The sequence below is a fragment of the Cyanistes caeruleus genome, chromosome 10, assembly GCF_971803275.1.
Source record: "Cyanistes caeruleus chromosome 10, bCyaCae1.hap1.1, whole genome shotgun sequence".
NCBI lineage: Eukaryota > Metazoa > Chordata > Aves > Passeriformes > Paridae > Cyanistes > Cyanistes caeruleus.
Window position 1 is genome coordinate 12,679,274 of NC_141710.1, and position 13,189 is coordinate 12,692,462.

Consider the following 13,189-nt stretch of genomic DNA (forward strand, 5'->3'; position numbering starts at 1 on the left):
TCTGTCTTGAACGAGATTATCAAGGAGAGGAGTCTGACCATTTTCCTTTATCAACAAGCCTTATACTCTGATAAAAAATCATGGACCTAAACACTTGAGCACTCACAAAGTCTTTTAGGTTTTTGAAACATCATAATTTATGTCCCTTAATTTCTTGGAAAAGTGTCCTATATATAATGCTCTGAGACAGCCTGCGGGAATACCAGCTACTAATAACTGATAATGATTAAAATAAACTCATTCATTTTCTGAACAACAAACTGGACACATTTGTAAGCCTTTTGGTAAAGGATTTATAATAGGAGGAATTTTCAAGGTATGTTGACTGTCCCATGACTTCCTGGGTGCAGACTAGATAGAGAGCTATAGGAAGAGTAAGGTACAGTCTTGGGATAATCTGAAAACTGTGCAGCACAAAATGCAGGTAACAAGGCAGCAGGAAGACTGGGCAGGGAATTTACTGGTTCCTCTCTCTTCCTCCTCTGTGAAGGCACCATGCCACCTCTGCCCAGCTGGAACAGACGGCTGCATCCACAGCTCTACCCTCATAAATATGGGAGAAGAACTGGGCAAAAGTCATGTCATAGAAAACAAGTGAATGGAGCAGCAAACACAGAAACACTGCAAAATGGAAAGGAGCAATTGTCTGTCAGGTTAGGAATAGGGTGGGTTCAGTTCCAAGTTCCTGAAGGTCATGACTTCAACCTCCCCATGTTAGAAGCCACAACACAAAGAATGAGCACAGTTTGAGTGACTGCAGCCCATCCCTTGCTGTTACAGTGAGGCCCATGGCATGCACAAATTTGATTCCCTAAGTAATGTATATGTATATGTTCAATTTTCAGAGGCCTCTTTTACCATTATGCTTGATCATTTGCCCAATTAAAAAAAAAAAAAGGTAATTAACAATTTCCTACAAGCAGCTTTGCTGAGCAATTTCCAGTCTGCAAATAATGTAAATGTACAAGACACCAACAAAGCAAACATCTGCATTTCAATACCAGGGAAAATGGTACAAAGTCTTAGAATTTTTAAAACCTAAATTAAGCTCACAGTAAATTTTTGTATATTTTTAATATTAAATTAATTGATCAAAGTTAAATCAGTGTAGAAATACTAAGATGGCTCTATACCTCAAAGTAATCACAGATCATCTGAAAAACAAAGCTCACTTTCTCAGTGGTTAGGCACTATTTTTACAGAAAGCAATAAAATTTCAGCTCTAGGAAGTGAGCAGTCATAAGCAAAACACACCTGTGAAGTGTTCAGTAAATTCTTGCTCTAGTTTCATGGCTCTCTCAAATGTCTTCCTGGCTTGCTCTTCTGTTAAGCGTTTATTCATTTCCCTGAAAGTGAAAACATTATACATATTTTAAACCCCTGTCAAATACTTGCAGTCTTTAAAGTTTTAAACTGTTGAGTATTAATCCTAATAAAAGAGTTAAGCCCTAAAGACACCATACAAAGACCAGTGGAAATGAGCTGTTCTGGCATTATGTTGGATGGAATTTAACACAATGACATTCATTTTCAAGCACTTTAATTTGGATTAGAAGCCCCATCTTAAAGTCCCTAAAGATTAAACTCAGGGAATTAAATATTATTTAAAAAGCAAACATTACAATTGTCTGCATACAACTTGTGGTAGGCTTTTCAAATACAACAAGTCTCAAACAATTTAGCCTGAGGTACTTTACTTTTACTCACATGATATTTTCCACTGTTTTGGGTTTAATAAAAATGGAGATGGGGTACAGCTGGGCAATCTGCAACCTTTTGATCGCATTACCAGAAACATCAAGAATGCAATGTTTACCCTAAAAAGTGAGAGAGAAGGAAAAATGGCACTAAGCAAAGTTTAAGGCACAAGTAGCATAGCATAATAATTTAGAAGAGAAAACAAGAGTATTTGCATCAATTATACTGTTACTTCAGCACTTTGGCACAAACCCCCAATTTCTTCTGCTGGATCACACATCATTTGAGATGTTCTTGACCCTTCTTTCTTCCTTCCTTTCTTCATCACTGGATGAAGCCTGTGCAGCAATGCAGAACTGTGTAGTGGAACAGCTGGACTTCAACCATACCACCAACATTTTTTATTTTGCTTTGTTTTGGTACTAATTTGAGGATGCTTTAGAAACGTGGCCATGTCACAGATGCAGTTTACAGAGGAGCCAGATGACTTAACTGGCATACCTGAGGCTGTGCCCACCTCTCCTGGCAGGAAAATATGCCACCATATTCAGGTGGAACTCCAGTCAAGCCCTCTCCCTCCCCCAGGTACCAGCCAGTAGAAAAACCACACTGGAGATGGTGAATGCAATTTCTTTGTTTTGCTTTATCGTTCATCTCTTGAGAAACAAATATAGCTTGACTGTTCCCTGAGCAGCTGGAAGATAGCGTGGTAAGGCTGTTTTCCTCCCCCTCTCTATTCTCACACTATAAAGAATTTTTCAGCTTCATCTCCTGTTCTCAGCTCCTTTCATCTCAGAGATGCTCATTTCCACCTCACACATTTTTATTTCTTTCCTTTTTGAGTAGCATAGGATTGATTTTGCATACTGTCCTTTTAGAAGCAGGGGAAGAGGAACAGAAAACCATTCTCAGGTGACTACTTTAAGAAAAGCTTTGTCTTTAGCAAGCTAAATGTGAATTCACATTGCAATTCTGCAATGTGAATTGCAGAAATCCCTGAGTCCATAAGTACCATATAACCAAAGGTTACTGATACCATACAACACCATTCCTGAACTCCTGGAACATCATTCCTGAAGGAATGTCTGAAATTACTGACATGCTTCTGCTTCCTGGCAGAAGAAGTAACTCAGATCATTTACATTTTATCTCCCAACAAAATCAGAATTTTATTTCAGGTATTTTTAAAGGTAAGTGCTCTTCCCACATGAACAACATATATGTCTGATGGTAGCTGTTTTCCAGATCCAGTCCAACTGGTAACATTTAAAAAAGGTGTCTGTATGTCTGAGTAGAGAATTTTACATGTGTTGATCTGTTCGCATCTTTAAATGTGGCACATGCTACAAAAACTGAGACTAAAGAGCATTACTATTTTTCAAATGAAACATTATTTGCTGTGTTTGGCCCAACAACTTATGCCAGGAGCCAATGGGTGGAGGGCTAGGTACAGCCAGTACCTATGCTGGACCTTATGGGATATAACCATGACAGTTTATTCCAAATCAACAATGATGTGCATTAAGAGGCTGTGGCCTTGAGACACAGGGATTTTTAAACTGCTGACGATTCCAAAGGAAGGAGGATACAAAAATTCTTTTCAAGTGAAGACTTGAAAGACAAGGAAAAGAAACTCAAGTACATAGTGACATATTTTCATCCAGGGAAGCTATTTTGCTTTTTGCACAGTGCATTTAGGATAGTTATTTTATATATTTTAGTTCTGTACTTGCACTGCATCTGATTGAGAAGCCCTGCACAGCAGCCAGTGCCTTCTGTAACTGAACAACAACATCAGAAAGCATCTTTAGCTGTGTCCATTGTGAGTAAGGAAATGAGAGAGACAGGGATCAGCTGGAAGCATGGGCAAATGAACACAACTGAAGGCTATTTTAAGAATACTGTTTCTGGTTCTTTTGGGGTAACAGCAGTCACTTCTGTTCTGTCTTCTCCTAAACTGACTGTAGAAAATGTGGAAATCATCTTCTGCATCCCAGCAATAAAACCCATTGAAAAGACTCATCTTTTCAGCAAAATGGAAAAGAATACAAGGTCACAAGAATCCAGATCAACCAGTTGGCAGCCCTGTCATGATTTTGAAGTAAAATTCTGAAGGATAGTCCATTGTTTCCCAGAAAAATAATGTTAGCTGCAACTGAGAAAATGCTGCATCTACCCATGGTGCCTGTGCAAGAGATTTAACTGCATGGAGACATCTGGTAATACTTTGTTCTTCATGTCCATTCATGAAAGATTCATAGCAATTTTGTACCTTACTGATCCAAACAGATGGACAAAAGGACAGAGCCAATTTCAGGTCCAGGATGGAATTGAAGGATTGCATTTGTGCTACCAAGTAAAGCAACTGCTAATAGATTCATAATGTTTAAGCTGTACAATAATTTCATCATTTAACCACATATGACAGTTTCACAGCTTTGTTCAGCCTCCCATACAAAGCACTGTTCATCTACTTGAACAATTCTGTAATTAATATTCTTTCCTTCCCTTTTCTCACTGTATCCAATGGGGCCAGGTTCCATCCCTATGATGGCAACGACATGAGAAGAAAACTTGACCCACAGAATCTCACCGTGTTTGCCCCGTTTTTGCTTCCAGTAAATTCGGTTGCCAGAAATAGCAATACTCACCCATTTGGTCAAAATGGTCTACAGGGTTTTCCAGAGGACTAAACTACAGCCCTGTGGCACATGGATTACTAGCCACACTTACCCTCTGCATGTCCAGACTGACAGTGCCCCCACTTGTGAGTTCCCACCTAGAAAACAGCTGGTCCTTCTCTCACAGACATCAGATAACATTGGCTACTGTAAATGCACTGGATTTGTAAGCAGCAGAACAACACTTATCAACTCAACATGGAACATTTGCAAAAAATTTTCACTAAAAGATTTTCTTTAAGACAAACACCTTACTTTCTCAGAAATACACTTTCTTTTTCCCACCTTTTTTTTCCTGACAGATCAAGTCAACTTCAGTAAGACTTTAGAAATAATTAGAATTTGCAAGAAAGAGTTAATTCAAATTGCTTTGGGATAGAAACAGTAGGGTCGATCTTCAAAATGTATGGGTAGTTATGGAAAAAATACTTTTAAAATTGAATTCTTTACATTTACTGTCTTTCCTTTGTTAGCTAAAACTATGAGACACACAAAGAATAACATTTTTGCAAGTTTTCTTCTGCACAGGTCTATGTCAAAAGGATCATCATATTAATTAACTCCACCAGCACTACTCTTAATTAGTTCATGATCTGTGTATGTGAGCTAGGCTAATTAGACTATAATTCCAATTATTCTATATTCTCTTTAAATGAGAGGGCACATTATGGTTGCTCATTTCCCACAATTTAATCATGATGCTTTCATTATTCCAAAGCTTCATTATTTCCCTAAATGCATCTATGACAATATACTTTTTTTTCCAGTTTTATACAAATTCCTTTAAAAGTCAGAATGCTCCTAATGGCTTCTTGCTGTTCTCTTTTTCTCTGTCAGCACAGGCATATAATCAGCTCAGTAAATGAATGTAAGTTGCACTGATTTACCTTTTCTGCTACTTCTCGCACTGATTGGACACTTGTTCCATAAAGATGATTATTGTACTGGCCAGCTTCAATGAATTTGTGATCCTGGATATCCTTCTCCATTTGCTCTCGAGAAGTGACAAAATGGTAATCACGTCCATCCACCTCATAATCTCGTTTTGGTCTAGTAGTATCTTTAAATATAAACCAATAGTTTTTAAAGCAAAACAAAAAACAGTGACTTTTTTCCCTGCAATATCCAAAAAGTCTCCCATTTATATTGCAAAATTTTCACAAAGAGATTGCCAATATTAAGATAGGTCTATAAAATTTAAACAATATATGAACTTTTAACCCAACAGAGGATGGCTATAAAAAAAATAAAAAAATATAATCTAACATTGCTAATAGTATTTGCTGAGACTTACGTGGAACACATGAGCCAAATTTGTCTGGAAATTCTGAAATCAGGTCATCATTTATTCTGTCTTTCATGGGTCCCAAAACAATCACAGGTCGAGTGTAACTGACTAATAAACATAAAGGAATAATGTCAGTTATATCTCATATGATTGTTAGCTTCTAAGAGTTCATCAGAATAAGCTTACTCACATAGCAATGATTTTAATACTTAAAATAATATGTACTGCTAAAGAGAATAAAAATATATTGAAGAACATCAATCAGTTAATACCATAGTCATAGTAAGATGTTAGACCTTCACTCCCAAATCACCATTCTCAGTGATTGAAAAGGAGTCTGAAATTTTGAAGCCTTTGGGAAAAATAAACCTTTTCACAAACATCCTAAATTCTAATGGAAAAAGGAAAGAGGGGAGGATTGAAAATCTTTTAGATCCAGAGAGGCACCTAAGCAGCAGCAGCAGCACAGTTCATAAAATTCTGTGTCTGTGTTGGGAGAAACTCCTTTTCCTCTAAGACCGCAATTAAGCACTCACATACAAAACAACTCAAATAAAAATAGTTTCTGTAACTATTAACACCCTAACAAAATTAAGTGTAATACCTCTTAAAAGTAGTTTAATTATCTATAATAAAGGGGTTTTTGTTGAAAATTAAGTTTAAGCAGATTATTTTTAATCACACGGTAAGAACCATTAAGACAATAATGCCTAAGTATGTTGACATGATCACGTAACTTCAGCAGTACAAATTTTAATTTTAGGTTCAATCTGTCTGCATAAGTACCAATTAATTAAAGTCTGGCCTATTAAATATATTTTCATTTGATTCAGAGCTACTTCCTTTCCACCATATTACTATAGTCGTAAGAGGAATGTCTTGAATCCAATATCTATTAACTTATTAATTAAGTAACAAACATCTCTGCTGTTTGTCCCTTTGTGAGCCCCTTGGTGAGGGGCAGACACAGACCAGCAGCTGTTCCTGTGAGGGTGACATAACTCCAGTTTCCCTAATCCATATCTCACAGCAAGAAGTGATTAAGTGCACTGGTGAATTTAGCCAGTGCTAAATCCACCACAAGGCACAAAGTACTTTACATCAAAGGGGACTACCAATTCCCAGTTACTAGTAGGGTCTATTAATATCTTAATATTTCAAATTATATTATATAAATAATGCAGTCTCTATTAGCCTTGTATAACAATTTTTACTACTTCTGGAAGATTCCTCATAAACTGGGGCCTTCATGCCATGATTATCAAGTCAGAGTGGAAAGTCTATACAGGTGAATGTGCCACAGTGCTATTAAAAACAACTGGGCCATGCCATTCACTGCAGAAACCAGACATGGAATCTTGGCACTCAAAATTCCTGTTAATGCATGATGTGTATTTACTTTGACTTACAACCTATTTGATAGGTAACAGATAAGTACTCTCAAAGGACATTCCTTTCATCAGAATAATTTATGAGTGAGCTATGTATCAAATAATGTAAATCAACTGTTAGCACCTGTGCTAGTGATTTGGAACACTAAAAATTCTGTGTCTATATTCACACAGTGAATCACAATCAAGGTGAAAAGACAAAACCGTTCCACTGAAAATGCAAGCATGAGAAAATATTTTCTCCTATTGATTCCCATTTTTCCAAACTTTACTTTTTTCTAGAAAGAATCCCTTGCCAATTATTAAACAAATTAGCCATATAAGAAAACCATACAGAAATGGAAGACTGTTTAGAGACATTTCAGTTGAAGTTGGTAAATAGACAAATGATCTATTCACACACTTTTTGCTGTGACAGAAATAGTGAGAATGCTATAGCAATATGAAACAAAAGAAAACTATAATTTATGAGGTTCTCACTGACGAAACTGTTAGGCATACTGTATTTCCTTTCTGCCATATAAGCCACACAAGAAATTATTGAAGTAGCACACCTTTGGATTCTGCACTAAATAATTTAGAGATTTTTATTTAATAATTTATGCCTTTATGATTTATTCATTTGAATAACAGTAAGTTACAAGTTAAAAAGGGCGAAAAAGTTTATCATGGTGCTTAGTACATAGGGGCATGGGTAGCATTCTAACAATTTAACAGATTATTTTATACTGAGCGAGATGTACAAACCTTCTTGTTGATTGACTGGTTCGTATGACAACACATATTCCTCCTGGCCACCTAAAATGTAAAGGCAAAGACATATCAATGTATTTTTTTCCTAAAGCAACATATTTCAACTGAGTAATTCATGGACTATGATGTTACAGACACTGCTCAGCAATATGCATTACAATGATACTGATGAGGGACATCTTTCAAGAGCGATGAATTATAAAACTCACAAAGCTAAGCCAAACACTGAGCTTTAAAGCATAAGACACATACAGTAGAAATAAGTTCCTGGTGTACGCTGGCATGTCAAGCTGACATCAAGCACAAGAAGAATTTTCAAGCATTGCTGAGGTGCTGTTCCCCACGTGTCCTGGATGCAATGCATGCATGCTGTCATTCACTGCTAGAGCAATGCCACCTGCTTTGGGAACGTTCTCCATACTCTGAAGCCAGCATTTACAATGCCATTTTTTCCATATTTAGACATGGCTGGCAACCATGCATGTCAAGGTGTACAGATCTTCCAATAACTTGATTGTGAATTGGTATTTATATAAACATCTTCAGCCACTCTAATTCTACCAAAAAAGCTATAACTGTATATACAAAACAACTGTTATTTCATCAATTATTTTTTAAAGACACAGTTGAAAGCAAAGAATGCTTCAGGTTGCTCTCAGCTCCAGGAAGCACATTAGCAGTGAATGAAACTAAAATAACTGAATCTTGAATTTTGACAGCTGTAGGCTTTTTAAATGTTAGTGAAAGCATTTGAAATATACCTCAGTTGCCATCCCTCTAAAAGATTACTTCTAGTCTAACATGTTATCTAAGACTAAAATTTCTTTCAATGAAATAACTAAAAATTAACTGTGACAGCAGAGAATTTATAATTCTGAAGACACAAGCTCAAATTACATGACATTGCTTTGAACTGAAGAAAATACAGTCCTCCAGTATATCACTTGTCTAATTGTAGAACATTCTTTGATGTTCATAAGCCATACTTAAAACAGGCAAAGGAACATACCAAAGCTACACCATAGTTTATGTAGAAACAGAAGGCAGATGAATGCTTTTATAAATGCATATAGTGCTTCTATATATCTATTCTCTATTTCAAAGCAAATGCCACTGATATTTTAAATCTAAACATTATCATTTCATTAACAGAAATATTGCTCTTATTTTGCAATAGATTTGCATTCAAACTGTCCTGCAGCAATACACAAAGGAAGACTTTAATTTCCTAAATTGTTGCAAGTGAGGAATACCTGAAGACAGACACAAAACCATGCAAACTGTACATTTTAATATCTCAAAAAGTTACTCATGCAAATGGATTTTAGAAGGACAGTATATACTTTCAGAACCCTTTTTAGGCTAGGGAGAGGAACAGGGAATCACCAACTATCAACTCGTCTATGGAAGACCCAGCTCACATAGAATTGGATACTGCTTTGGAAAAGTCACATTGCTATATGGTCAAAGAGTAGTTATGCAAACTACTAAAGAAATAAGAACAAGTAAAAAGCATCCCCTGGACTGAGGGCAAAAAGTATATATTGTCACTGCTTTTCAATACTTTGGAGAAATTAGTATTAACAGAATGAACCTTTTGAACAACCGTACTCATCTGTAATCAAGATAACTTTCATATTAGACAGCGGTAAGAAGAAATTAAAAGAATATTTTAATAAAAAGTGCTCAGAATTACACATTGAGGTAAACAAATCCATGACATTCATAATAAAATCATGGCTTCTCAAGTATCAATAAAGTAAAAAACTAACTAGTTGTACCACTAATGAGCTTTAAATGTAAGTAAAGCAAGCTCTCAGAAAAACCTTGGAAGTGAGAGAAGCAGCAAATTTATAAGGAAACAGATATGGTTAGATAGTTTTAATGGTCTGTCATTAAAAATGATTAAAATTTCTGTTTGTCAAAGGCAACTTCCATATGTGCTCAATACTGTGTCATTCTCAGGGAACACAGATGCCTCCCTCAATTGGTTTCTTTTCAATTACAGTCTGCAACACCACCAGCATTTTGTATACATGTATATACATTCTCTCCTTCAGTGTCATCATCTGGAAGAAAATATGTGGCTCATCACCTCTGAAAAGATCTGCAGCCAAATAAATGTATCTGTTAATGAACCACCTTCCTTATTACCCTGACATAAATTATGTATTTCTGCAGTGCCCATTACACAGCAGGCAGTGAGGAGCTGAGCAGAAAACCACTGCATGACTTTGACTGCTCCTTCTTTTCATGTTTATCTTCAAATCCTCCATTTTCCTATTGTCCTGCTCTGGTCTATCATGGCTTCTAGACCTAGACTGCAACCTTACTGGGAAGCTGTTCACTGGAAATGAATAGTGGGATTCAAGTTCTTGCCCCAGTTTAAGACATGTCAAAGCAGAGTAGAGCAGCACCATGCAGCCTATTACCCACCCAGAGCATGGAGTGCTACTGCAGCTGGGGTAATAGGAAACACGACTGGAGCTTATGCAGAGTGTGGTATTCAGAAGACACTATGTCTTCAGAGAGAGAACTAACATGCTGATTTATCAAAACTGACTCCAGCACTGAAAGTGTGTCGTATGCTTTGAAGACAGTTCATACTAAGCACCCACACTTGACAAAATAAATGAGCTGAAAGCAAGGGTAAATACATGTTTGCTTATCTGTACTTTCATTGAAGTATATACATATTAAATCTGAGTATCAGTTGTGAAAAGCTTTTGATAGTTACAGCATTATTTAACAGGTTACACAGTTTGGTTACACTTCCAGTATTAAGTATTATTCCAGCTCAGCTACATACAATTATATTTGTCAGCATTAAATTTATATTTAAATTTAACAGGTCTAGCTATCTTGTGTAATTAAAAAAAATAAAAATAAAAATAGGAGTAGATTCAAATTAAGCTGAACTAAAAAATCACAGACAACAATAAAAATATCCATAAAGGAGGTTTGCAGTGATTCTATGGAGTTTTTTAAAAACAAAGACACGGAACAATTTGCAGTACTCCACCAAATACACAAATACAGATTTCACCTGAAGCTGACTGGAAAGTTCTACTTAACATGTAAATACCCAGAAAAGACAGACAAACAAAACCAAAGAAAGAGCTACAAAACAAAGGTTCTGAATAAACAAAGAACTTAAAGACACTTACGGTAACTACTTTCACTATCGCTGGCATTAGAGGTTACATGCTCTGAAATTGCAACACAATGGGAAAAAATAAGGAACATACACCAATGGCATGAGTCAAACAGAAAGAAAACCGACAAAAAATAATCCAGATGAAAGACAATACTCATATCAAAGTGCTGAAATCAATACATACTGCATATAAAAGTTTTAACGTACTTCTCATAGCTCTCAGGATCAAGCTTAATTTCATATGAAAGGAATTGATGTTAATAAAAAGAAAAACATTAAATAGCACATAAAGTAAGATTACAAAAAGTACACTAATTCATAATTCACATGTAACCCTGCAATTTTTCAGTTTTCACTTCAGGAGGAATTTTGTTGTATAAAAACCTTGGGATTATCCATTTCAACTTTTATGGAGGCAATTTATTGATTACATTTAGTCTCTTGTAGAGAAAATACTGGATTATATTAGAGGAAATACAGTGTAGCATATAACACAACTTGCATCAGGTGCTGTAAGGCAGTTTTAAAAAGTCTGTGCTGAAAAACAGAGAAGAAACCAATTGTTTATAGAACAGAATCACCTAGAGATATTTCTGGACCATGTTACAAACTTTAAACTAGGTATGATCGTAAGGCCATAAAGGCAGCTTATGATCCTATGTGCTAAACCATAAGTTCATATAGGTTGTTAAAGTCTTCTGGTCTAGACCAAGAATTCCTTTGAAAGTAGCCATTTCAGAAATGAAAAATCAATGTTACAACTACTAGAATTTCTACTTCACAACTGAGGACAGGGACAGAAGTACACTGACCCTTACAAGTAATTTCACAAAAACTGTGCCTTACAGTTATGCCTTGGGAAGAAATGCTATGCTTAAGTGACACTTAGCCACATCCCTTTAGAGATTACTTTTCCTATTGCATAAGTGCCTAACAGTGTTTGTATTTAATATCTGTGAAAGCAAGATCTTGGCTTTTTTTATTTGTCATTTTAATACATTTTGTGGTGGGGTCTGTACACACAGATTGCTAAGAGTATGCAGCAACCTTTAAATCTTATTAGATTCAAATAGAAATACAATAAATGCTTCAAGTTACTCCTACCAGCCCTCCAGCTGGTCTAAAAGCATCGTAAGTGTTCAAGTCAGACAGAAAAACTCTCATGGCATTTGTTAAGGAAAAGTTTTGTTTGCTTTAAGTAGCTGTAAACATCAGTTGCCTAGAGAGAGGAGTGAAAACTGTTACTAGTTAAAGTAGCACGGCAATGGTTGTACTATTACTGTAAAAAGCCACAACGTTATTTTTAAATAAATAAAAATACGAGGACAAGATATAAGTAACATTAAAAAATAATCACCAAATTAAAAACACAGTACTGTTGAGGACAAACAAGAAAGCACTGGTAAGCTTCTGAAAACAAAACAAAAAAAATCTAACTTGACAGTCACATAAACTTTACATGCTCCTGAAAGCAAAAACTCCAAAAGATGACAAGCTAGGAAAAGCTTATGAACCAGTTTTAGTCAACCTCCTTATGCCAGTAGAGCATCAATCTCAAAGAGATCTGTCAAAAAAAAAAAAAGTAGTAATTTTTTCAGATGGAGGTTAAAATAACTTGGGAGTATTTTGATCACTTACTCAGGCCTTTTGATCCCATGTCGTCAGGGACCTCCTGCAGAGTAGTCCCCAGAGGGCAAGCAATAAAAAGACAATCACAAAAAAAAATAATTGTCAGTAATATATAAAACTGGCGCTACGACAGGAGACAGTTCCTAGAACATCACAGGGATAAATAAGTCTATAGAATTTGACTTGACTGGCACATGAAGTGCAATCAGTAATGCAAATGGCAGAGAACACAGTCTGTTTTGAACCTGGTCTGAATTAGAAAATTTATGCAACTACGTTTTGAGAATATACTTTTTTTTAGTGCTGGCAAGAACAATGAAAATCAGAGTAAACTCTTTTCATTGGGAAAATCAAATTAGAATGAATGACTTTGAAACACTAGTCTAAAAGGACTGATTTGAGAAACTGGTAAGCTCCATTACACTTTCATCAACACTGTGCCTTCTACTCCAAGTCAGAAACAGGGAAGCATCACTGACAGCACTGGTAGGCAGTTATCTCCTCCAGTTAGTCAACAGTATATTGCCCATTTTATTCCAATCTGGGATACCCTTGTGTTAAGTTTTATTTTAACAGCAAACAAAGCTTTGCA

At 35.9% G+C, this 13,189-nt stretch overlaps 1 protein-coding gene and 1 long non-coding RNA gene across 26 annotated transcripts in view; one reads left to right on the forward strand and one right to left on the reverse strand.

Annotated features, from left to right (window-relative positions):
- LOC147651305 (uncharacterized) overlaps positions 1 to 13,189 on the forward strand; it is a 47,810-nt gene that overhangs the window by 25,835 nt on the left and 8,786 nt on the right. The window lies entirely within an intron of this gene.
- DLG1 (discs large MAGUK scaffold protein 1) overlaps positions 1 to 13,189 on the reverse strand; it is a 147,835-nt gene that overhangs the window by 3,103 nt on the left and 131,543 nt on the right. For 7 of the 24 annotated variants that reach the window (XM_086843555.1, XM_086843554.1, XM_086843559.1 and 4 more), the window contains 7 exons: positions 10,979 to 11,020; positions 9,406 to 9,441; positions 7,806 to 7,856; positions 5,674 to 5,775; positions 5,267 to 5,439; positions 1,708 to 1,817; positions 1,255 to 1,346 (listed from right to left, as the gene is read on the reverse strand). In XM_086843555.1, the coding sequence (XP_086699681.1) occupies positions 1,255 to 1,346; positions 1,708 to 1,817; positions 5,267 to 5,439; positions 5,674 to 5,775; positions 7,806 to 7,856; positions 9,406 to 9,441; positions 10,979 to 11,020 (606 nt within the window). Of the gene's footprint in view, positions 1 to 1,254; positions 1,347 to 1,707; positions 1,818 to 5,266; positions 5,440 to 5,673; positions 5,776 to 7,805; positions 7,857 to 9,405; positions 9,442 to 10,978; positions 11,021 to 12,606; positions 12,641 to 13,189 lie in introns of all 24 variants that reach the window. The other 17 variants (XM_086843560.1, XM_086843568.1, XM_086843572.1 and 14 more) reach the window with 5 other exon arrangements.